This window comes from Phyllobates terribilis, unplaced genomic scaffold (genome assembly GCF_046119375.1).
Source record: "Phyllobates terribilis strain yellow unplaced genomic scaffold, ASM4611937v1 Scaffold_1__5_contigs__length_1240528914, whole genome shotgun sequence".
Taxonomy (NCBI): domain Eukaryota; kingdom Metazoa; phylum Chordata; class Amphibia; order Anura; family Dendrobatidae; genus Phyllobates; species Phyllobates terribilis.
The window spans coordinates 360,037,333-360,063,060 of record NW_027362761.1 but is presented as its reverse complement, the minus strand read 5'-3'; the positions used below and the strand labels follow the sequence as shown (position 1 = coordinate 360,063,060).

Genomic DNA, 25,728 nt, shown 5'->3' with positions numbered 1-25,728 from the left:
ATCTATATACTGCGCATGACTAATGGTGATATGACGTCAGCTTGTTTTTCTCTTGCGCGCTAGAAGCTTTTTGTTCCTCCGAGGCTTCCGGATTAGTAGTCCTCTGTTGCCGTAGTTGTAGTTCGGTGTACTTCTGCTAGAGATATGTCTGAAGCTGGGAACCGAACAGCCATTACCATGCTGGATGTACAACAACTTATCTCTAGGAAGGACGAGATCGAGGCGCAGATAAAGGCCTACTACGACGTCCTGGAAGATGTGAGTTGTGTCCTTGGTACTGGCTACTCCGCACTCATCCGATATACAGGTGTCATACATGACTATGCTATAACTATGGCGACTTTATAGATTGTATATGACACATACATGGACCTCTCTAGACTGTAACCCGAGCACATGTCATGTGCTGACTGTAACTTTTATTAGTACGACATAACAAATATGTATAAGCTGTTATGAGTAGAAAGAAATACTATTTGAGGTTATTATTTTGCTTTTATTTTATATTTACACTTGAAGGGGTTCTAATATTACACAAAAATGGGAAAGTCAGCAGACCTGTCCTAGTGACCCAAAGTGACCAATCACAGTGACCCTTTCATTTCTAATAATTCTCTTAAAACATGAAAGCTGTGCTGTGATTGGTTGCTATGTGCTTGGAGTTTTCCCATTAGACAGTTTTCATGAATGCTTTTTTTCTCTGGAAACAGTCCCTTTGTCTGTGTGATGCGCAGTGTATAACAGCTGCTTTACATTGAAATGAATGGGAATACGTTGTCATAATGCAGAAGTGGCATTATTTCTGGTAAAAAATAAAGCCGAACATTCAGGTTCTCATATTCTGAATCTGCCCTGTGATATTTAGGGACAGCCTGTGCCTGGCATCTGCCGACAGCTGACAGCTCCTGTTTACAGCGCTACAAACAACGTTCAACCTCAGTAAACCGTCCATTTTGTTTTTCTACATCTGAGAAATAATGGATTGATTGCCATCCGTGTGCAGAATCAGGTTTTCATCGGTGTTTGGTCTCCAGAAAAGAAGACTTTTTATCAGTTCATGATCAGACAATTTTCCCCATTCCAGAACTGCAATTTTATGCGGTTTAAAGCGTTGTAACTTCTTTTTCCGTCATTCAGATATTTATTTATTTTACTCACTTATGTAGCGCCATTAATTCCACAGTGCTGTACAGACATTATTGGCACTGTCCCATTGGGGCTCACAATCTAGATTCCTTATCAGTATGTCTTTGGAGTGTGGGAGGAAACCGGAAAACTCGGGGAGAACATACAAACTCATTGCAGATGTCCTTGGTGGGATTAGAACCCAGGACCCCAGCACTGCAAGGCAACAGTGCTAACCACTGAGCCACCGTGCTGCCCTGATATTCAAATAATTTTTTTTTCTTCTGATACATGGGGCCTAATTTTTATACTTTAAAAAAAAAAAACAGTCACGTATTTCCTTTATTTTCCCACCGATACTGTTAATCATTTTTTTTTTTTTACTTTTCTTTTGTGATCACAAAAGACCAAAAATCATTTTAAAATTTGTTCCAGCTTTCGTAATAATTATTTTTATATATCGCACAATACCCCACTTACCAGAGAGCGATCAAAAGAGTGTCCTTTTTGCCACTCCTATCTTACACACACACGCACACATTAGAACTTTAAGGCTGTGTGCCCACTATGTGTTTTTCAAGCGTTTTTGCCGCGGAATTTCCGCAGCGAAAACGCTTAAAAAGCGCTTGGTAATACGTGCCCCATGGTCCCCAATGATAATCCGCATGAGCTGTGCACATGCTGCGGAAATTTCAGCTGCGGATTATCATTGCGGAAAAATACGCAGCATGTCCATTAATTTTGCGGACACGCAGCATAATCGCCGCCATTGACTTGCATTGGATAGCGTGACATCCGCATCACTACATGTGCACATGCGGATATTAAGTGATTCAATGTGCGGATGGTACCCGGGTCTGGAGAAGAGGAAACTCACCTCCAGACCTGGGTACCATGGTACCTGTAAAAAAACAAAACAAAAAAAAAAAAAACACATTATACTCACCTCCTGATGGTCCCCGGTCTCCATAGCGATGCGTCCTGGCTCCCCGGCAGCTCGCGATGGTCTAAAAGGACCTGCCATGATGTTATTTAGTCATGTGAAGGGTCACGTGACCGCTGACGTCGGCGGTCGCGTGACCTGTCACATGACTAAAGGACATCATGGAAGGTCCTTTTAGACCACCATGAGCCGCCGGGGAGACCGGAGAAGGACACCGGGGGCCATCAGAAGGTAAGTATGTTTTTTATTTTTTACCATTTTAACTTGGTCACACTATATAAAATCCATGCCGGTTGCATGGATTTATATAGTGTGACCAAGTTGTCAAGCACTTTTCCAAGTGATCCTAAAATCGCTTGGAAAAACGCTTGACAAACGCTACCTGGCAGGAAAAACGCATTTAAAATCCGCATGCATTTTTTCTGCCAGGGAGATGCGGAAAAAATCTGCAGCATTTCTTCATCTTGGGCACATAGCCTTAATGCAGCGTCTTGACTTTGGCCACGTTCACACGTTCAGTATTTGGTCAGTATTTTACCTCAGTATTTTGCAAACCAAAACCAGGAGTGGGACAATCGGAGGAAAAGTATAATAGAAACACGTCACCACCTCTGTATTTATCACCCACTCCTGGTTTTGGCTTACAGATACTGAGGTAAAATAAAAATACTGACCAAATACTGAACTTGTGAACATTGCCTTCTAATGATTTCTACACTCTCCGCTTTGATTCTGGGCACTTTGAGCTCATGCTTTTATATTCTCATCACGTAAACAGCTAAAAACCATGACCTATTATAAACGTAAATGGGTTGTGAATGGTTTTTCAACCAAAAAATAAAATTGTCCACATGTCAGTATATCAGTAGTTTGGGCAGCAGTTAGTTTGGTCAGTATGTCTCTTTTTTTCTTTATAATTATATTGGTGTTTTTAGGTTTGTTGTGTTTGCTTTTTTTCTTTAGGACAGCAGTGTTGTTCGTGTTACTGAGGTGAAACAAAATATGTCTCATTCATTTTTTTATGAAAAGTTATCTTTGTTTTACACTTACATACATTTTTTTTAATCTTGCAGCAAAAGAACATTGGAATGGAAGGTCCCCTGGTTGATAGAGAGGGATACCCAAGAGCGGACATTGATATTTATCAAGTGCGGACTGCTCGGCATAGCATTATCTGTGAGCTTTACTTTCTGCAGCAACTTCATGTTGTAAACGTTTTTACAAGGTGTTCACATTATCCCCCACAAGTGATTGCTTCAATCACATCTTTTCTTTCCTACAAACCCTTCTCAATCACCATATCCCCCCCCCCACCTAAAATATTAAGTCTGTACTTGCCTTTGGTGACAGCGGCATTGGCGCCGGGGCTTGGGTGACGTTATGTCACACAAGCCCTGCAGCCAGTCAGTGGCCGCTAATGGGCCACTTCTTTCAGATGTAAATGACATATGGAGGAGATCAGAGACTAGCAGCAGCACTCCGTTCTTCCAGGTGTCAATTTCTTTCAAGGTAAGTGAGAGTGAAGTGGCTGCTAATTGGCTGCAGGGCTCATGTGAGAAAACGACATCATGTGAGTCCCAGGAGATCTGGCGCCGACATGGCTGGAATGGTGGTGGAGCCGCATCTCTATTACTGCATGTTGGAAGCTGCCGGGAGGAATACAGTTAATTTCCTTCCGTTAGCCAGGCTTTCAGTGCGGATTGGAACCAATCATATTTGATAACATAGACAAAGATTTAGTAAAATCTTTTGCATTGATCACAACAATCATAGCATCTATGGCTAGCCTAATTTTGGCAGGCTGCTCATTTTAAACTGTGGATTATCAAAATAATTATTATAATTTGTGCATGGGACATTATATGCAATGTTTGTAATTTAGTTTCTCATATTTTTAGGTTTGCAAAATGATCATCAATCCATCATGAAAGAAATTGAAGAGGCCTTGCACAACTTACATGCCCGAGAAAAAGAAAAGAGAAAGAAAGATGAGGCAGAAGCTAAGGCTGAAGCTCGACAGCACAACCAAACGTTACCCAATGCCTTTGCCAAAGTTGATGCCGTCACCCCGGGATCTCCAGCCAGTATGTGTGTAAGTGAATGAATGTCTTGTTGGTAGTTGTCTTGCCCAAGTATTGTCTGTGCTGAGACTTGTGGTTGGCATGCTATTGCAGGCTCTAATGGCTCCCATACCTTGCAGTATTAAAGCGGGTGAAACTAAAATGAAATCAATATAAATAAGAACAAAAGCTACCATTATGGGTATTCACTGCATATATTAAGGGGGAGGAAACCTTATTACTTAAATGTTTTCAACACGTGTCCCGTCCCCTTGACCTGTGCAGGAGACGCTGTACATGGAAGGTTTATACCACTGACATCTGCAAGTAATGGATTTGTCTTTTTTGCCTTCTGGCAAATATATATTTGCTCCTTTAAGTGTACTCTATGGATAACTGAAGTCTTTGCTCATTTTATACTTGCATGTAAGCTTAAGGCTATGTGCCCATGATGCAGAAATGAAGCGGAAAATTTCCGCTTCATTTCTGCATGTCCTTGCTTCGGAAAAACGCGTGCGGAATTTGACACGCGTTTTTCGCGCGTTTTTGAAATGCGGAATTGCCTTGCGTTTTTAAATGCAGCTCTCGCTCCAGGGAACCTGCCCATTTACTACTACCTTTCTCCTGCGATGTGGTGGGGACTAGCACGGCTGGGACAAGGTGTTTTGGTGCCCTAGGTAGATGAAGCCAATGGTGCCCTCCCCCAATGAACCCTCAGCCCCCAAGCAAAGGAATGGGTCAAAGACTAAGGTAACAGGACCCCTAATACACCCCTCCAATCCCCTGGGTCAGATAACAAGCTCTAACGACCACTTACACTAAAATTGTTACCTTTTTCACCAAAAAATACCAGCAAAAGTAAAAAACTGGTGTTGTATTCCTGTACGTATGATGGTTCTGATGACATTCATGTAGTGATGGTTGTTCTGGTGCTGTATTCATCACCAGAACCATCATCCGTACATGAATATGAAACCAAAATCATCATCCGTACATAAATATAACACCAGAGTCATCAATAGTACATGAATACTGCACCAGAACCAACATCAGTACATGGATACATCATAACAACCACCGTCAGTAAATAAATACACCAGTACCATCATCAGTACATGAATACATCACCAAGCTTAGTACAGCAATCAATTGTGGTGTCAAGTCAGCCCCATATACATTGTATTGCATGAACCTACAACTCCCAGTATGTCATTAACCATGGTAAGGAGATTCTGGGGGTTGTTATTGGTCAGTATCAGACTGCGGACCATACAGGGATCACAGTACTGATGAGACTCGGGCAGGATCACAAATAAACATTTACAGGTACCTTAGAAGTGACATTTTCTCTGATTGGAGTGGTTCTTTCTTTTCGTCTCCATCTCGTACAGACTCCATGATGATTTTTCACATCCACAACTTGTCTCTGCAGACCTCCCTCTTCTCCGGTTTTCTGCAGTACATCCCCATACGGTGCCTTAAGCACCACTCCAGCTTTTTTTTTTACTGCACTGCTAGAGTGGTGCTTTAAATGTTAGTCCGGTGCCCCCTGTATCATACTCGCCTGCTGTCGCCTTCGTTTTCCAGCATCGCTCCCATCTGTCTCTGGCGAAAAGTGACCTGTTGGCAGCTCCAGTATTTCATGGAGCTGTGCGGAGGTCACTTTTCAATACAAGTCTATGAGAGCCTCGCTCTGGCTCTCATAGACTTGCACTGAGAGCTTGTGATGTAGCTTCTGACTTCCGGCCGTTCAGAAGCTACTGTCACAAGATCGCGCAGGGGGACCAGAGCAGCACCGAAAAATGGTGAAGACGCCAGAGGGTGAGTATATGACTGGGAGCAGGGAGCTGAAAAAAAACAACCCAAAACACTGGAGTGGTGCTTTAAAAAACAAGTGTTATTAAAATGCCCTGTGCATAAAATATATCTTTCTATACTATGACTTAAAATAAGCCTCCTATGGTATATGGCCTCCACACACTCTGCCATTATGAGCTAGACCCGCACCACTATCCGCCTTAATGATCTATAACCGCCCCACTGTCTGCCATTATCAGATATAACCGCCACACCATCCGCCCTTATGAACCACAGCCTGTACCATGGCTGTCCCCTCTCCACTGTTTTATTTTACACTCTCTATATCTCTACACTGTCCACCTGCCATACTAATCTCGCTCCATTCTATGCCCCCATTTCATGCTGCCCCTTCTTCATATCCATTCTGTGCCCCTTTCCCACACTATGCCCTCATACTGCCCACCACGTTGTCCTCTCCAAACTGCACCCCCTCCTCACTGTCCCCCCTACATGGTATGATGGTAACTACAGTCACCTATACAGTATGATATCCACAACAGACCCACAATATACACTATGATGTCCACCACAGCTTTCCATGCAGTATGATGTCCACCACAGCCCCCCAATATACAGTACGATGTCCACCAAAGTCCCCCATTATATAGTATGGTCACCGCCACAGTCCCACATATATAGTGTGATGACCTCTACAGCACTTCATACAACATTATAGCCCCCCTCCCCCAGTCACCGATAAAGTGTAATGTCCCCCACAGACCCTTATATACAGTGCAATACGCCACACAGTATATTCACCACAGCCCCCCAATATACAAGATAGTGTCCCTCACAGCCAGCACCCCAGTACGATGTACCTCAGTGTGATAGTCCCTCACAGCCAGCCCCCAGTATATTACTCCATAGCATGTTAGGCCCCCAGTATAATGTACCAAACAGTGTGATGGTCCCCCACAGCCAGCCCTCAGTAGAATATGTACTCTATAGTGTGATAGGCCCCCAGTACAATGTTCCACCACAGCCAGCATACCCCAGTATAATATCCCCACACCCACTCTTGTGATGGCCCCAATTCATTAGTTAATTAATATAAAAAAATAAAGAAAGCTTATACTCACCTATTCCAGGCTTCCTGCCCAGCACATCTGCTGTCGCCTCTTCTATGAAGGGCAGCAGTGGGCGCTGGAAGGCGCGTTGACGTCACTGCATTGTCCCATCAGACGTCCCCTGCGTGCGCTGTCTCCTTCAGTAGCCTATGTTCTAATGGAGTCACCGGCGAAGCAGGGAGCTGATTACAGCTCCTTTTCTCCTGTCCCAGGCTGCGCTCACAACAATTGTATTCGCCTCTGATAGACGCAAATACAATTGAGTGCGGGGAGGGAGCGACGGCCGGGGCGTAGGCAGAGAGAGGGGTGAGCAGTGTCTGTGACTAACACTGCTCCCCTGTGTGCCCGCGGCCCGTCCGTCACTGTGTTGAATACCTGCGGCCTGAGGAAGGTGCCTGGTGGCCGCAGGCATTATGTCAGATGATATGTTTCCCCCAAAGTGCGCCTACTCTTCCTACCCCTCATCTCTGCCCTGGGGACTAGTGCAACTTACCCTGATGTTAACTAATGGATTCCTGGAGATTTCTGAAGCTGTAACAGCAACGAACTGCTGATCATCAGACTTTCTTCAATGTTGAAAGGGATTGTCTTGATGAGATGAAATATATATATTTTTATTGCTTTTTATTATTTCTTGCAACACATGGAACATCTCTGTATACCTTACCATAATAAAAGTAGTTTAACCCACACATGTGAAATCTATATCCCAGATACATGTACCTGGCTTGTAAGACATATATAATGTGTAGTTCAGTAATGCTAGGGATATTTAGGATACAATACTGTATACGATATTAGTCACAATATAATACACATATTTTACAAAGGTTTGTGCAGCGTCTAGTCTTTGTAAGAAAAATAATAGTAATTTCTAACCCACTGGAGCGATATTACATGAAGATTATGCACTGATTTCTTAGTTTTCTTAATCTGCAGTTATTGTAGGTGAACATTTAACCATCTATTTCTGGTCTGTGATACATTGGTAGGAATGAGATCTGCATGCTGCTTTTACTATTCTGGGGTGATGTTGCTGATCCTATGGAGTAACTGTATAGGGCAGTTTTTTGTAAAGAAGACCTTTCACCATCTGGTCCTCATTGAAACTACTTATCCCAGCGCCATCTGTTGTGGGATTTGACCAGAATAATTCGGAGTCAGACTGCCCACCTACTCCATATCGCTTCTTTATTGACCTTTAGTGTTGGATAGCCATCGATTACACATTGCTTGGGCACAGGTTAGTCTTAAAATAATCAAAAGCAGAAGCTAAATAAGTCATCTGATCTAAATGTACATCACACTCGTAACTATAGCTAATAGTATATGTTATAAAACCTGCACACCTGCATGTGACTGGAGCAGTTACAGGTGAGTTTCCGCTGCATGTAATCCTCCATCACCTATATGTACAGCAGATGTCGGGAAGTGGTTGATAGCAGCTGACAGCTATTTCTCCCCAGCGCCTTGTACAAGGGCACCCTCTGCTCAGCCAGATCTGCATCTCTTGTGTCTGAAGGACCGTTTCCTCTTGCTAAAGTGACCTGCCTACCCTAACGTGTCATGTTGTGTTTATATGACATTTTAATTGCTTCCTTTTTCATTTTTTTGCAGTGTTGGAGTGGCCCCAAAAAATATTTCTGGCATTTTAATTTTTTTTTTCTCTTTTACTCTTTTTAATTAGAATTTTATATCTTTATGTTTGAAGCCAGAAATGTGGCAAAAGGTAGAAAAGTTCAAGGGGGCCAAATACTTTCACAATGCACTGTATATTTGCATTAACAGATGATGGATCTTAGTGTTTTTTTTTTTTTTGTGGATTGAGTTGAAGCGTAAATTGGGAACACTTTACATAATATTCGGGATCACATTTATCTAGCTCCCTATGCTGATGAATTATTTTGTGGTTTCAATCTAAATCTCTCAGTGACGTGATTCATGTGAAACCCCCGAGGGATCCATTCACTATAATGAGGCAGCAGAGTTACTCTGGACTCCGTCTGACCTCTGTTCGGCGTTGCCCTTCTTTTCAGAGGTGCACAAAACTGCGTCCGACCGCGCTTTTATGCATGCCTAAAAAGATGGACACTGCCGGATCACAGGTCAGATAGCGCCCACAGTGTCTCCCTCTGCCTCATTATAGGGATTCTTCCTCCGGGATAGTCATATGACGTCTTGTTTTTTTGCGGGACGAGTTGATGGGGTTTTTTTGTACCATATTCGGGCACATGACATTTTCTGATTTCTTTCTATTGCCTTTTTTGGGAGGCAGAATAAACAAAATCCAGCAATTCTGGAATTGTTTTTTTGTTTTGTTTTTATGTCATTCCGCGTGTGGTAAAATTGATACGGCAGCTTTATTCTTCTGGTCTGTACGATTACAGCGATGCCTCCTTTATATCACAATAAAAACTTTTATAGAAAAAATTATTATTTTGCATCTCTGTATTCTGAAAGCTTTTATTTTTCCACTGATGAAGCTGTATGGCGGTTTGTGTTTTGCGGGACAAGTTGCCTTTTTCAGCGGTACCAATTTTATTTATATTAGTTTTTTTAATCACATTTTATTCCACTTCTTTCCAGCGGTATGATGATAAAGCATCGTTTGCCTCGTTTTTTTCGGGAGGGGGGTTTATGACGGTCACTGAAGGGGTTAACTAGTGTAACACTTTTATAGGTTGTTTTTTTTTTATTATTATTTTGCCTCACAAAAAGAATCCTCTGTGATCTCGTGCTGTTCTGTCTGTATACTCTTTCACGTCCTCCCCTGCCCAGGAGCTGTGGTATGATCAGATCATGTTCCTGCACGGTCAGACACAGCCATTACACAGTACACAGCAGGGGCACATTTATAAGATTATCTCAGCACAGGAACATTTTATTTAAACACATCCAATTGTGGAACTTATTACTATTCCAAGATGTATTGATTAAAAATCAGATTTCTTTGTGGGAAAACCCCTTTAATTTCATATTTTGATGAGACTTTTACAGACACCGCAATACCACATGTGTATTTTTGTAAATGTATTTATTTTCTAAGAGAAAAAAGGCAGTGAATTTATTTTTGTTTTTCATATTTTTAAAGACATCTATTATATTTTCACTCTATTTTGTAGGCCCTTTAGGGGACCTGAACCTGTGATTGTCTGATCTCTTATACTATACACTGTATTACCATAGCAGTGCAGTATATAGCGAAAATCATGGTCTCCTAAGAAGCCCTGCCATAGGCTGGACTTCAACAGAGCGCCGTAATGGTAGGCACAGGGACTCCAGGAGACTGCAGTAGCGACCCATTGATGCCCCGCAATCGTGTTGCTGAGTGCTGATAGGCTTGTAGAAATGTGCCATCATTCCCCGGGCCGCACACTGTAAATGCTGTTGTCAGAAATTAACAGCAGCATTTAAGGAGTTAACAGCATCGGGCGGCACTCTGCACCACTCACTGCTGTTGGAGGCATCTGATGTCTGAATAACAGTCTGGAAAGTCATCTTCTCTGCTCCTGAGCCCACAATTAAGACAGGGACCTGACATATTATGTACCAGTGCTTTATATGTTGGGAAGAGGTTACAAAAAAATACGCAGACAAAGATGATAAAAAATGTTATTTCAAATAAAACTTTCTCAAGCAATAAGTTACATTAAAAAAAAAAAAAAAGTACACTTTCTTCCAGACAGCACTTGGTTGTAATCCATAAATCTATTATCTGACACATTGAAAATCCAGCCATTCTTTGTATTGGTAAGTGGAGGCCATGTATGAAAAAGCTACTATATTCTGGTTCTGTACTACGTGTCGGCTGATAACTGCTCAACTATTATTACTACATTTTTTAAATTACTTGATGGCAAACTTTTTTTCCCAAAAAAGGAAATCTGCTTTACAGATACATCTGCATCTCTTTAGGATAAAAGGAGCACAATATGACAATGGGGCTGTAGCACGTACAGAGCAACTTCATGCAGCTCCGTGGTACCAACTAATGCAATACCTTCACTTACTATGTACCAAATAATGAGCATAATTAAGAACTTCCTAAATTGAGCATATAGTGAATGTGTACGAGCATCCATCTGTACTGATATCACATTCTCATTGTCCATTACTGAATATCTGACATTTTAGGCTATGCTGCAGGTGAGACAATGTCCCATGGTTGAGGATCTGTATGTGGTATTGTTAAAGTTTATTTACTTGCAAGTCTTCTTTTTTTTATCTTTTAGGGATTGCAGGTTGGAGATGAAATAATCGCATTTGGTTCAGTAAATACAAACAACTTCCAGACACTACAGAACATTGCCACTGTAGTACAGCACAGCGAGGGGGTAAGCGTGCATCTATATATCATAAGATATGGCTTTTCAGGGTAGGTTTATATTGAACCATCTATGGCGATAAATCACCCCTGATCAGCTACATATTTGTGACTTAGCGGTCATTTAATAGCCTGTTTAGGCAAGGAGACAGCATTTCTCATGCACACAAGTAATAAGGTGTGCATAATCGGTCATTGTTCTCGGCAGCACATGTCCTGTTTACACAGGATGATGTGCTGCTGAGAACGATGATTTTAACAAGCGAAAAGTTGATGTCACCTGATGAACAATTGTTTTGCTTGCTTGTTGGGTGATCGGCATGCTGTTTACACTACACGATTATCGGGAATAAGCATTCTTTGAATGCAGGGTAATGCACACTTAGAATAGGATAAGCATAAATGAGAATGTGGGTAACAAATCCTCCCCTTTCAAGCAGTTGACTGAGCTACCAGGTCTGTTTTCCATCTGTCGTAATGCATTCGTCATTGGTTTTTCGGTTATTTCAGAAACCATTAAGTGTGACTGTTGTTCGAGATGGAAAGTCCGTTCATTTGGGACTTACACCTCAGCGATGGAATGGAAAAGGGCTTTTAGGGTAAGTGTTCTCTATATCATGCTGTGCATAGAATTTCCAAACTGATATGTTCCCTTTAACTACTGGTAACAGTTAAGTGAAGACGCCCATCAGATGTTGCTTTCACGGTCCATCAGCAGAGATATACAGGCAGCAGTTTAAGTGGAGAGATAACTCTCTTCTAATTAATGTGTGAGTGCACTTGGGGATTAGTTAAAGGGGTTGTCTGGCGACTCTCACTTGTGCATTGGGAGGTGTGCGCACTGATGATGTCACCTCTCTGTAGGTATGATGCAACGTTATCTGTGTTAATCACCTCCAAATGCAGAAGCGAGTTGTGCCTGACATCCCAGCAGTATCTTAAAGACCCCTATTCGTGCGTTTCAGAAAACTTAGGCTGGTAGCTGTAAAATAAATAAATAAATTTAAAAAAATTTGTTCATTATCCCCCTCTGTTCCAGTGCCAGATCTCTGCTCCTGCCTGGTCTTTGTTGTTTGGCTGCAGTGCTGTCAACGTGATGTCAGCATTGCAGACAAACAAGGAACTTGTTGCCATCTACACACTTAGAGCCGTTAAACTCACTGATTGGCTGCAGTCCTGTCGACGTGGCGTTAGCACTGTGGACAAACAGCCGAGACCATTGCAGCTGTGGATAGCCAACGCTGGATCCGAATAGGGTAAGTAATAGTCGTTTGTTTTTTTGTTTTTTTTAACGCAGCCTATGAAAGGAGACAGCCCCATTTAAGTGTGTTTTGGGACAAAGCTCCGCTGCTATGAGCGGCAAAAACACTTTTATTTTGCTACTCTTGACAGGCTAATTAGCCAGCATTAGCATGACGAGACGTCTATTCTCTGAACTAGTCCCAGTCCTGGGTGCGGTAATCACACCCACTCCAGGCTCTATTTACCCTCTAGTTGCCATTAAAACTGTCCTGGAATAGTTCCAGCTCCTGTCCATCATGCGCAATGTAGTCTTATCAGCTAGCTTCCTTCCAGCATAGCTATGCTTTGTCTACAACGGAGTTACTTTTCGCGAAATCATTCCTCAGAAGAGCATCGGTGCCTACTTCATTGAATTGCAGAGAGTTATCAGGAAGGAGCAGTGTGCTGGTGACTATAAGGAGCGATGTACTGCAGGAAGGGGCTGCACATACAGGGGCTTAGAGGAATGATATACTGCAGGATGCGGCTCTTTATAGAGGGGCCGAAAGGAGAGATATACTCTAGGATGGGGCTCTGTATTGAAGGGTTGAAAGAAGTGCTACAGGATGGGGCTCTGTATGGATCTATATTAGATGAGCTGTGTTTGTGCCTGCCGAAAGATCAGTGATGTGAAACTGCACATGCCTCTTTACTGATGCATATGACAGGATTATCTTCTGTCATATGCATCAACAGAGCAGCATTTGCAGTTTTGAAATCACTAATCTGTCAGCAGCAGACAACAAACACAGCTTTACACTGCTGTTAAGAAATGCAAGAGCGTTGAGCTGCTATAACCAGGATGTAAAACCACACAGGCAGCTATACTGATGTAGATGGCAGAAGATTACATCTGCTAGGAAGGGAACAGTACAAGAGTAGACGGTGAACAGAAACAGAAGGTGAGTTCTACACTTAGATTAGCTTGATGATAACTCTGAGTTGGGCTTGTCAGGAATTATTATTATTTATTATTATAGCGCCATTTATTCCATGGCGCTTTACATGTGAAAAAGGGGTATAATACAAGAACAATTACAATAATCTTGAACACAATGTGACAGCGACTGGTACAGGAGGAGCGAGGACCCTGCCCGCGAGGGCTCACAATCTACAAGGGATGGGTGAGGATACAGTAGGTGAGGGTAGAGCTGGTTGTGCAGCGGTATGGTGGAGCGGTGGTTACTGCAGGTTGTAGGCTTGTCGGAAGAGGTGGGTCTTCAGGTTCTTTTTGAAGGTTTCCACGGTAGGCGAGAGTCTGATACGTTGGGGTAGAGAGTTCCAGAGTAGGGGGGAAGCACGGGAGAAATCTTGTATGCGATTGTGGGAGGAGGAGATAAGAGGAGAGTAGAGAAGGAAATCTTGTGAGGATCGGAGGTTGCGTGCGGGTATGTAACGGGAGACTAGGTCCGAGATATATGGAGGAGACAGGTTGTGAATGGCTTTGTATGTCATGGTTACGGTTTTGAACTGGAGTCTCTGAGCAATGGGGAGCCAGTGAAGAGATCGACAGAGAGGAGAGGCCGGGGAATAGCGGGGGGGACAGGTTGATTAGTCGAGCAGCAAAGTTTAGGATAGATTGGAGGGGTGCGAGAGTGTTAGAGGGGAGGCCACAGAGCAGGAGGTTGCAGTAGTCAAGGCGGGAGATGGAGGGCGTGCACTAGTGTTTTTGCAGATTCATGGTTGAGGAATGTGCGGATCCGGGAGATACTTTTGAGTTGGAGTCGGCAGGAAGTGGAAAGGGCTTGGATATGTGGTTTGAAGGAGAGATCAGAGTCCAGCGTTACCCCAAGGCAGCGAGCTTGAGGGACTGGGGAGAGTGGGCAGCCATTGACGTTGATAGGTCAGTTGGGGGGGTTGAATGAGATGGCGGAAAGATGATGAATTCTGTTTTGTCCATGTTAAGTTTTAGAAATCTGGCAGAGAAGAAGGATGAAATAGCCGACAGACATTGTGGGATTTTGGTTAGTAAGGAGGTGATATCGAGTCCAGAGAGGTAGATCTGTGTGTCATCAGCATAGAGGTGATAATAAAAGCTGTGAGACTCTATGAGCTGTCCCAGGCCGAAGGTGTAAATGGAGAAGAGCAGCGGTCCTAGAACTGAACCTTGGGGGACACCGACAGATAGGGGGCGAGATGAGGAGGTGGTGTGTGAGTGGGAGACACTGAATGTCCGGTCTGTTAGGTATGAGGAGATCCAGGATAGGGCCAAGTCTGTGATGCCGATAGATGAGAGAGTTTGTAGTAAGAGGGAATGGTCCACTGTGTCAAAGGCAGATGACAGGTCTAGGAGGAGGAGGACAGAGTAGTGTCGCTTAGATGTGGCGGTTAGTAGGTCGTTGGTGACTTTAGTCAGTGCAGTTTCAGTAGAATGGTGCAGTCGGAAACCAGATTGTAGGCGGTCAAAGACGGAGCAGGAGGAGAGGTGGGAGGACAGTTCAGAATGGACATGTTGTTCCAGTAGTTTTGAGGCACAGGGGAGAAGTGATATGGGGCGATAGCTAGACACAGAGGATGGGTCAAGGGAGGGCTTTTTGAGGATGGGTGGTTTGGGATGAGGTGAGACGGGATGGGGTCAAGTTTACAGTTGGTGAGGTGTGATTTGTAGAGTAAGGAGGAAAGTTGATCTTCAGAAATTGTGGAGAAGGTGGTTTTGGAGGAAGAGGGTTGAGTAGGTGTGGGGAGGGGCTGTGGGGGCTTTAGGCAAAAGCTTTGTCTGATGGTGTCAATCTTCTGCTTGAAGAATGAGGCAAAGTCTTCGGCTGAAATAAGAGGAGAGGGAGGAGGCACTGGGGGACGGAGGAGAGAATTGAAGGTGTTGAATAGTTGTTTGGGGTTGTGAGACAGGGAGGCTATGAGAGATGTGAAGTATGTTTGTTTTGCTGCAGTGAGTGTGGACTTGAAGGTAGTGAGGGACTGTTTGAATGCGATGAAGTGCTCATGGGAGTAGGACCTTTTCCATCTACGCTCAGCAACCCTGGAGGCCCGTCGCAGTTCTTTAGTTAGGCTGGTGTGCCAGGGTTGTCTGTTGATTGTGCGAGCCTTGGAATGTGTGAGGGGGGTGACCGAATCGAGAGCTGCAGCGGTTGTGGTGTTGTATAAAGTGGCAGCAACATCTGCATCATGTAAGGAACTAATGTCTGTAAGAGGGAGGAGGGATTCAGAGAGTGAGTGTAGGTCAAGGTGTTTGAGATTTCTGCGAGGGTATGCAAGTTTGTGGAGTGGTGATTGTTGTCCCGGGGAGGAGAGCGAAGAGAATGTGAGTAGGTTGTGGTAAGAAAGAGGGAGAGGTGAGTTAGAGAGGTTAGATAGGCAACAGAGGCGGGTGAAGATGAGGTCCAGTGTGTGGCCGTCTTTGTGGGTGGGTGTGGAAGACCACTGAGTAAAGGCCCCGTCACACTTAGCGACGCTGCAACGATCCCGACAATGATACGACCTGTCAGGGATCGTTGCTGCGTCGCTATGTGGTCGCTGGTGAGCTGTCAAACAGGCAGGCTCACCAACTATCAGGGGAGCAGCGACATCGTGGAAAGAATCTTTCCACGATGTCCTGCTCCTGGTTACGAGCCTGCTGAAGCAGGAGCAGGCTGGTAACCATGGTAAACATCGGGTTACTAGGGGCACACGCGCACCTAGTAACCCGTTGTTTATCATGGTTACCACTCTGTTACAGTGAGCGGGAGGTTACCGCTCACTTTAGCAGGCTCCTAACCATGATAAACAACGGGTTGCTAGGTGCGCGTGTGCCCCTAGTAACCCGATGGTTACCAGCCTGATCGCTGCTCCTGCTGGTCACACACAGGGCAACGACCAAAAAATGGTCCAGGACACTTTGCAGCGATCAGCGACCTCACAGCAGGGGCCTGATCATTGCAAAGTGTCACACATAGCGACATCGCTGGTGAGGTCGCTGTTGCGTCACCAAAACCATGACACAGCAGCGATCTCGCTATGTGAGACGGGGGCTTAAGTCCAAAGGAGGAAGTGAGGAATACACAGAAAAGGAGGGAGAGGTCTGCAGCACTGAAAATGTAGTTTTCGCAGATAAGAATCGGACTGCCCATTTTGCTATATGTGAAACTGGATACTCTGAGGGCTAGATAGAGATGAAAAACATAAGAAGGTACCAGAAACATTATGTTGGGCTTAATCTGTATATAACCATTTTAAAGGGTGGATTGAGGGGAACATTTATTTAAAGAAAAAAGTCATATTAGTAGCTACTTAATATTATTACTGCATTTACTTTTTAATACCTGAAATTAACTCACTCAATAGCGTTTTTATTCCTCCACTAAAACACGGTGTCAGTTTGTCTGCCTATTGCCTTGTACATGAATCTACATCTTATATTATCTCCATTCTTCTACATTTCAGGTGTAACATCATTCCAATAAAAAGATGAAGATTCTACGTGTTTAAGGTTAAAGTTGCGCTACCCCTGGTTTACATGTTGGAACATGGACTGATCTCAGAAGAATAGCTCTCATGTTAAAGGTGCAGTCTGATTTGCCATCATCACATTATAAAGCAGGATTTGCGGAGTAGATTGTTCGATAGTTTGTGGGAAAAAATCAGTAATTACTCATTTCATTAGTGGGACCGTCTTAACCACTGATTGACAACAATGTTTGCATGTATAGGGAAAGCTGTCGATCAGTGGCTAAGACCGGACACCTAAGCCCAGAATCAGGAGGAATATAATTGAATCATTTATTAGTTCTACTGATTCTGTTCTCACAAATTTGTATATAAATTTTTTTTCAGCAAATCTCGCTCTATATCTTGATGCTGCCTGCTTAGACTGCTTGTTCATTCCTAGATTTGGACTTAAAGGAGTATTCCCATCTCCAAGATCCTATCCCAATATGTAGTAGGTGTAATAATAATAATATTAGCAAATAGCTCCAATTAGAAATGTAGTATAGTTTTTCTGAATCGCTATCTCTTTCCTCATGTGCAGTCATTGCAGGACCTTAGGTATCCATGGTTACGACCACTGATGTAGTGACAGTTAGCTAGTTGCTAACCATGGATACCTAAGGTCCTGTGATGCCTGCACATTAGGAAAGAGACACAGTGAATCAGAAAATCTATACTACATTTCTAACCCCTTTAAGTGTTTGGCTTCTTTTGATGTTCTCAGGAAAACTATGATTTATACAGTTTGCAGTTTTTATATTTTAATATGTCGGCTGCAGTGAAAGACATATTGGGGGCTGAAAAATAGTAATAAAATATCAGACTGAAATGATTTTTAAAGGGTTGGCCGGTCTTAAACTACAAGTCTGCTGTCATTCTATGTGACTGCAGACTTGTGAATCCTCACGTCGCGCGCACACTGCAAGCTGTCAGGATTCTCACAGTGAGCAGTGTGCACGATGAGAGGATTCACAAGTCTGTAGTCACATAGAATGACTGCAGACTTGTAGTTTAAGACCGAACAACCCCTTTTAAGTGAACTTGCTTTGTCTGAATTGAATACATGCATTCATATGCTGTCATTGCCCAACATTCCCTTCTCCTGGACTGCGGCAAAGTCATCTACTCCTGGCAGATGAAGGTTAGATGTGCTGGTAGTATCCACAATATGAAGTCATAACATATCAATAATATAACAGGTGAACCAACACGCAACTTCTTAGTGGTTTCCCATAATTCATCTGCGCACTACCAGGCTAGCATTGATTGCCCGATGATCATACATCTTAGTTAGCTGTTCACCATAAGCTTGCTTGACCAAGAGCTTTTACTACCAGTATGCAGGAGTGTACCGGCCAAAAGAACATACTATTACCCTCCATCTAGTGAATAGGAGCGTAGTGGAATATTTTCTGGTATATACTTTAGCAAAGTACACAAATGCAGTGTGTATTCATCCTTGGATGTTGATTGCTAGGTTCAACCAACGTATATCTGTCTGACCACCTTCTATTAAAAAAAAAAAAAAATGGGAACATATGGAACACTTTTTTAATTATTACAAAAAGGAATGTAATAACTTATTGTTACAGTAAATACCTAATATTGAACCAAACACTGATATGCGAGCTTTGATTTATTGCCTTCTATTACTTATGTAATGTAGCAAAATAAAAGTATAAAGTGGAATATAAAATAAGTTTGTAAGTTGTGTTTCTTTTTTCTATTATACAGATGCAATCCGTTGCAGTAACAGAAATTTTCATAGTGTTCTCATACACGTGTATTTTAAAGCCATTTTATAGATTTGTTTGGCACATCAATCATAACATGCATTAAATATAGAATTTCATTAAAAACCTATGTGTTAGAATCAAGGCTGCTCCTCCTAAAAGTACAAGCAATGTATTTTTCCTGGGTTATAATTGAGTGTTTGGCACAGTAATAAAAAGTCTCAGTATAAAGAATTGCCTGAAAATACAGAATCCAAGATCGGCCTGAAACATTGTAACATTGCAGTATGTGTCATCCCTTATTTCATTGACAGTGATTTTCAAAATCAGGATGCTTGCTGATTATGAATGCTTGCTACCTGTGTGCCACAACAAGACTCCAAGTTTGGAAATGTATGCCAACACTTAACGTCTCAGGTTGCTGAAGATTGCATCCTTGGGCCTTCTATATTGCCCCATGAAGATACAGGAGGGAACACAAGTATTTGGACAAAATAATTTTCATAATTATTTCCTGTGCACCTGTACAGTGAAAAAAAAAATCAAAACTATTGAGATGTTCTGGAAGTGTGGATTTGCAACTTTATTTGAAGGGCTATTGCAAAAATGTGTACTTTAACCTGGTTTACCCAGCCCTTACTCAGCCTTCTAGTTGCTGTTTGTGCGTGTTTCTGTCTTGTCTATATTTCCTTTCATAAAATAATCTCTAGATTATAGACAATGGCAAAGTGTTTTTTCTTTACCAATGAAAGCATTTTGCGATCATCCACTTTAACTGTTTTCATTGTCTTCTGGACCCTTTGGTGCTGCTGAGCCCGCCAGTGCTTTCTTTTTAAAGGGAATCTGTCACTAGGTTTTTGCTACCCCATCTAAGTTAGCATAATGTAGAGGCAGGGACCCTGATTCCAGTGATGGGTCACTTACTGGGCTGCTTGCTGTCATTTTGATAAAATTACTGTTTTATCTGTTGCAGATCTCCCAGTTCTCTGAATGCTGAGTTCTGTAAAACCCCGCCCCCACTACTGATTGGCTGTTTGCTGTGTACACTGTACAATCAGTGGTGGGGGCGGGGTTATGCAGTTTATGAATATGCTTGACTACCTGGCAGCAGGTTTACTAGTCCTCTAAGGATAATCTTGTGTTGGTAAAACAGTAATGTTATCAAAACTACACTAAGCAGTCCAGTAAGTGCCACATAGCTGGAATCAGGGACTCTGTCTCTACACCATGCTCAAAGGCGGGCAACTAGAGTATTACAAGGGATGGAAGGCCTCTCATATGATGAGGAGTTGGAAAAGTTGGGCTTGTTTAGCTTAGAAGAAAGACGTCTCAGAGGAGAACTCATTTACATGTGTAAATATGTGTGTGGTCAATACAAAGGACTGAAACACGACTTGTTCCTTTCAAAGACCATACTAAGAACCAGGGGGCACTCATTACGGGTGGAAGAAAGGTGATTCCAGCACCTAGATAGGAAGGTTCTTTACAGTAAGAGTAGTCAGACTGTGGAATGCCCGATCACAAGAGTTAGTAATGGCCGACCACTATAACAGCTTTCAAAAAAGGGCTGGATGATTTCCTCACTCCACATAACATTGTGGGTTACAGTTAAATTAGTGACAAAACGTATAATTGATGGAGAAAGGTTGAATTTGATGGTCTTCGGTCTTTTTTTTCCACCTATGTAACCTTTATTCCCTTCATGTGTCATAAAATAATGAGGTCAGACTACACTGGACTATGAAACCGCAGTTCAGTCAAATGCCCAGTACCTTTTGAGTGTGTAAAAAGACTACAAAAAGCTATAATTCTGTAAAGGGTCATGTAATATTTTTGGTAAACCACTCAAAAATCTACAGCTCAATCACATTTCATTTTGACGACTTTGTATCATATCCATTCTACTGGTGGCTAGGTGAGGCTAAATTATGTATACTGTCTATATAGTTCTAGACCCCACTGTCAGCAGGATATATAATGTCTCATTTTTTCTCATTAGATGACCCCCATAGTATGGAGCTCAGACATTGTGCAATCTCTACCCCCTCTCCCATTGAGTGCTGATTGTTTTACTTTAACATAAAGAAAACATTTAATATTTGTAGAGTGGCATTGCTCAAAAAATGTGCAACCTCTCAAAGTCAGATCTAATAAATGATCTACTCCTTACAAGCTAAGGAGTAGATCATTTGCACAAAAAAAAAGTGATCATGGCGCAGAAGCAAAAAAGAGCGGCACAAAGGCAACATAAACATGATTGATGAGAAGGAACTCCCGAAAAAGGTATAAAATATATAAAAACACCAGTACAAGAGGAAAGATAAATTCCCTCCACAGACTCTAGTGCAGTGGTCTCCAACCAGGGGTCTCAAAGACGCAGGTAGTAAGGCATCGGTGCTTCCCAGTCGTCCTAGGGACAGCAAGCTGGAGGAGGGGATCGCCGACACCTTTACTGACATCAAGCTGGCCCACTGTGTGTCTGAGGGGAGGCTGGTGGTAGGTTACTTTGAGAAGGATTTTTTTTAACCCCTTCCCGACATCCACCTTACATTTACAGCACAGTGGAAGGTCACTTCCCAGAAAACACCTTACATGTACAGCATGATGATGGCGCTGGCAACATTATCAGCTGTATATCAAAGCTGTCACCATGCTGCAATGGCCATAATCAGTACTATTTATTTATTTTACTCACTTATATAGCGCCATTAATTCCATAGAGCTTTACAGACATTATTATCACTGTCCCCATTGGGGCTCACAATCTAGATTCCCTATCAGTATATATTCGGAGTGTGGGAGGAAACCGGAGAACCCGGAGGAAACCCACACATACACGGGGAGAACATACAAACTCCTTGCAGATGTTGTCCTTGGTGGGATTTGAACCCAGGACCCCAGCGCTGCAAGGCTGCAGTGCTAACCACTAGCACCATTTGTGGCCGTTTAACCCCATAGATACTGCTGTCAATAGTAACCGGTGTCTACATGGTTGAGGAAGAGGGCTCCCTCTCTAAGCCTATTGGCACCCTGCGTGGGTCCAGTACTTGCCATGGCAATCCGAGGCCAATTCATGGCCTTCAGGTTAGTCCGCTATGGTGGCCTGTAAGCCGGGTCTACCAGGCGTGGTGTCCTTGTAATACTGACTGATCTAATATTCTGCAGCACAAGAGCCTTCCAGGACATTAGATCAGTGATCGGGAAGTAAAAGTTAAAGTCCCATATAGGGACTAAGTAAAAAAAACATTAAAAAACACCGAAAATGTCGCTTTTCACTATCATGATACACAAAAAATGGAATAAAAGTGATCAGAAAGTCGTATTAAAAAATGGTATCACTGAAAACATCATCTTATCCCGCTAGGACCGCGGCAGTCACTGCCAGATTCACCGGGGGAGTCAGAGCCCTGGTCTGGAGCACAGGACACACATGAGCACTACCTGTCATCTATCAGAATGGATAGCTGACGGCCATTGGATGACCGCTTATAAACCCAAGACGTTCCAGTACAGCAGTGATCGCTATCCAGCTGGTTGTAGAACTACTATTCCCAGCAGTCCTTTGGCGTCTGCACTTGCTCTTGCAGGGTATACAGTATATACAGTTCATGGTGTGAGAGGCCTGCACATATGAAGCCGGTTCATTTTCTCTACATCTCCCCGCAGGCACAATACCGAAAGAAATCACCGACACCCACCTCCCTCCCGCAATCCTGTGCGAAGCAGAGCAGGAATTACGACGCGGCCAACTGGTGACTTCCGTGTCGCCATGGGAACTCGGCGTAGTTTACTGCTCGGTTGCTAGGCAGCGGAGGCTGCGTGCGGGCTGCTGCTCTGCAGGTAGGACGTGATACGGAGCTATGTGCTGATTTCCCACAGCTTCTGCCCGGTGCGCTCTGCGTCCTGCCCTCTGTCCGACTCTCTGTCCCGTGTCCTGCGTCCTGCCCTCTGTGCCCTGCGCTCTGTCCCCTGCGTCCTCTGTCCTGTGCCCTGTGCTCTGTCCCCTGTATCCTGCCCTGTGCTCTGTCCCCTGCTCCTTGCCACCCAGTGCCCTGCTCTGCGCCCTGCCCTCTGTGTCCTGCCCTCTGCGTCCTGCCCTCTGTGCCCTGCCCTCTGCGTCCTGCCCTCTGTGCCCTGCCCTGTGTCCTGTGCCCTGCACTACGCCCTGCCCTGTGCCATGCACTCTGTGCCCTGTGCTTTGTGCCCTGCCCTGCGCTCTGTGTCCTGCTCTGCACCCTGCCCCCTGTGCCCTGCGCTCTGTGTCCTGCTCTGCACCCTGCCCCCTGTGCCCTGTGCTTTGTGCCCTGCCCTGCGCTCTGTGTCCTGCTCTGCACCCTGCCCCCTGTGCCCTGCGCTCTGTGTCCTGCTCTGCACCCTGCCCCCTGTGCCCTGTGCTTTGTGCCCTGCCCTGCGCTCTGTGTCCTGCTCTGCACCCTGCCCCCTGTGCCCTGCGCTCTGTGTCCTGCTCTGCACCCTGCCCCCTGTGCCCTGCACTCTGTGTCCTGCTCTGCACCCTGTGCCCTGCGCTCTGTGTCCTGCTCTGCACCCTGCCCCCTGTGCCCTGCACTCTGTGTCCTGCTCTGCACCCTGTGCCCTGCGCTCTGTGTCCTGCTCTGCACCCTGCCCCCTGTGCCCTGTGCTTTGTGCCCTGCCCTGCGCTCTGTGTCCTGCTCTGCACCCTGCCCCCTGTGCCCTGCGCTCTGTGTCCTGCTCTGCACCCTGCCCCCTGTGCCCTGCACTCTGTGTCCTGCTCTGCACCCTGTGCCCTGCGCTCTGTGTCCTGCTCTGCACCCTGCCCCCTGTGCCCTGTGCTTTGTGCCCTGCCCTGCGCTCTGTGTCCTGCTCTGCACCCTGCCCCCTGTGCCCTGCGCTCTGTGTCCTGCTCTGCACCCTGCCCCCTGTGCCCTGCACTCTGTGTCCTGCTCTGCACCCTGTGCCCTGCGCTCTGTGTCCTGCTCTGCACCCTGCCCCCTGTGCCCTGCCCTGCCCGGCTCTACACCCTACGCTCTGTGCCCTGCCCTGCTCTGCACCCTGCCCCCTGTGCTCTTCCTTCTGTGTCCTGCCCTGTACCCTGCCCTGCCCCCTGTGCCCTGCCTTGCGCCCTGCTCTACGCCCTACGCTCTACGCCCTACGCTCTGTGCCCTGCCCTGCTCTACGCCCTACACTCTGTGCCCTGCCCTGCTCTACGCCTTACCCCCTGTGCTCTGTGCTCTGCCTTCTGTGTCCTGCCCTGTACCCTGCTCTGCCCTCTGTGCCCTGCGCTCTGTGTCCTGCAGGCTGGGTAATACATGGCTGCTGCAGTTCTCCTATACTCGTGATGTCACGACCCTCAGTAGCGGTGAGGGGAGAGCTCCTAGTTTTCCACTAGACCCCCCTGGCAGTGAAGCTTCTGTTTTGGGCAGTGGCTGTTTGGCTGTTCTGTCCTTTATTTGTTATTGATGCTATTCCATATATTGACAATGTGTTTGTGAATTTAATCAATTTCCTTTATGTAGATCATTGAGAATATTTCCGACATCCTATAATATTGAGTCCAGAAAATAGCAGAACTGTGATTGGCTCTGGGAATCAATATGGTTTTATTTATTATTTTTTAATTCTTTTTCTTGTTGCTGTGGTTGATGCAGGACATGGTGGGAGCAGGGTGCCGAGCAATGATTAACTCTTTAGCACCAGCAGTGGTTTTGATGAAAAATTGAGAAGTTTTATTCTGCATCACCAGTCCAGGGGTCCGCAGAGAACAATGTGCATTGTCTGGTACTATACACTGATTGTCTATGGCAGGGTTGGGAGACACCCTAATGGACACCCTAATGGCATCCCTAGCTTCACTGGTACATATATGCTATCAGCCAAGTCAGAAACCAAGCATGGTCTAGGGCAGGGATGGGGCACGTTTTTCTGCCAAGGGGCCAACTGGCCAACTGGATAAATATACCATTATTCGGGGGCCATACAAATTGATCGGCTTAAAATTTATCTTGCAATATTTGGTCAAACATTTAATTAACTCCCCCTAATGTGATGGCTGGAGCTGCTTCTCTTTGGTGCGGCTGTGATGTTAGGTGGTATGGATGAGGTTGCTACTCGTAATCGCTTTTCCAGGGTTGCGTCAGTCTGGAGCTCAGGCCACTCTAGAACGTCTCGCAGCAGTAAGTTGTTCCAAACACAGATGTATATGTACAGCCGCCCAAGAACTGCAGTCCCTGTGTCCATGCTCCAACTGGCCCACAGGAGAGCAGGAGAATCCTCCGCTGGGCCCCCATGCAGGAGTGGGTCACCACCTTCTTATATGAGCAGTACTTGGCACAGTACACTTGATTCACTATGTACAGACAAAGCCTGCATCTTTTTTTTTTCCAAAATCAATCCATTTTATTGCTATAGAAATTTGTGAATGAGGATAAAGTCATATTTGCATGTAGCTGAAAAGTGGGGCCCTGGAGTTGATGTTACTTTTGGGCCCTTAGCACACCAGTCCGACACTGCCCACGTCTATGGGATTGCGGGACATTGTATCTGACTTGAGTTGTCAACTGTTTGCAATTTTACAATTTAAAAAAACCTCTGTATAGTATTATGTATCGTAAAATATAGCATTGGATATTTTGTAATGATCCCAGAAATATACAGTTGAAACCAGAAGTTTACATACACTATATAAAAAGACACATATTCATGTTTTTCTCAATATCTGACATGAAATCAGAATAAACCTTTCCCGTTTTAGGTCAATTAGGATTACCATAGTTTTTAATATTTTCCAAATGCCTGAATAATGAGAGAAAGAGAATGTTTTAAGGCATTTTTATTACTTACTGCAAAGTCAAAAGGTTACATACATTTCATTAGTATTTGGTACCATTGACCTTAAACTAAATGACTTGCAGCAAATGTTTGGGATATCCTTCCA

At 44.3% G+C, this 25,728-nt stretch overlaps 2 protein-coding genes across 4 annotated transcripts in view; both read left to right on the top strand.

Moving 5' to 3' along the window:
• Positions 1-40: 40 nt before the first annotated feature.
• PSMD9 (proteasome 26S subunit, non-ATPase 9) lies at positions 41-18,781 on the top strand. Its single transcript, XM_073676267.1, has 6 exons — positions 41-258; positions 3,142-3,244; positions 3,967-4,160; positions 11,288-11,389; positions 11,890-11,978; positions 17,038-18,781. The coding sequence occupies exons 1-6, from the start codon at positions 145-147 to the stop codon at positions 17,063-17,065; spliced, it is 630 nt and encodes a 209-aa protein (XP_073532368.1). The 5' UTR covers positions 41-144; the 3' UTR covers positions 17,066-18,781.
• Positions 18,782-22,505: 3,724 nt separating this feature from the next.
• The window catches only part of CFAP251 (cilia and flagella associated protein 251), a 112,202-nt gene continuing 108,979 nt past the window's right edge, over positions 22,506-25,728 (top strand). For 2 of the 3 annotated variants that reach the window (XM_073676266.1, XM_073676264.1), the window contains exon 1: positions 22,506-22,655. The gene's annotated coding sequence lies outside the window, so the exon portion shown is untranslated. The remainder of the gene's footprint in view (positions 22,656-25,728) is intronic. The other variant, XM_073676265.1, reaches the window with a different exon arrangement.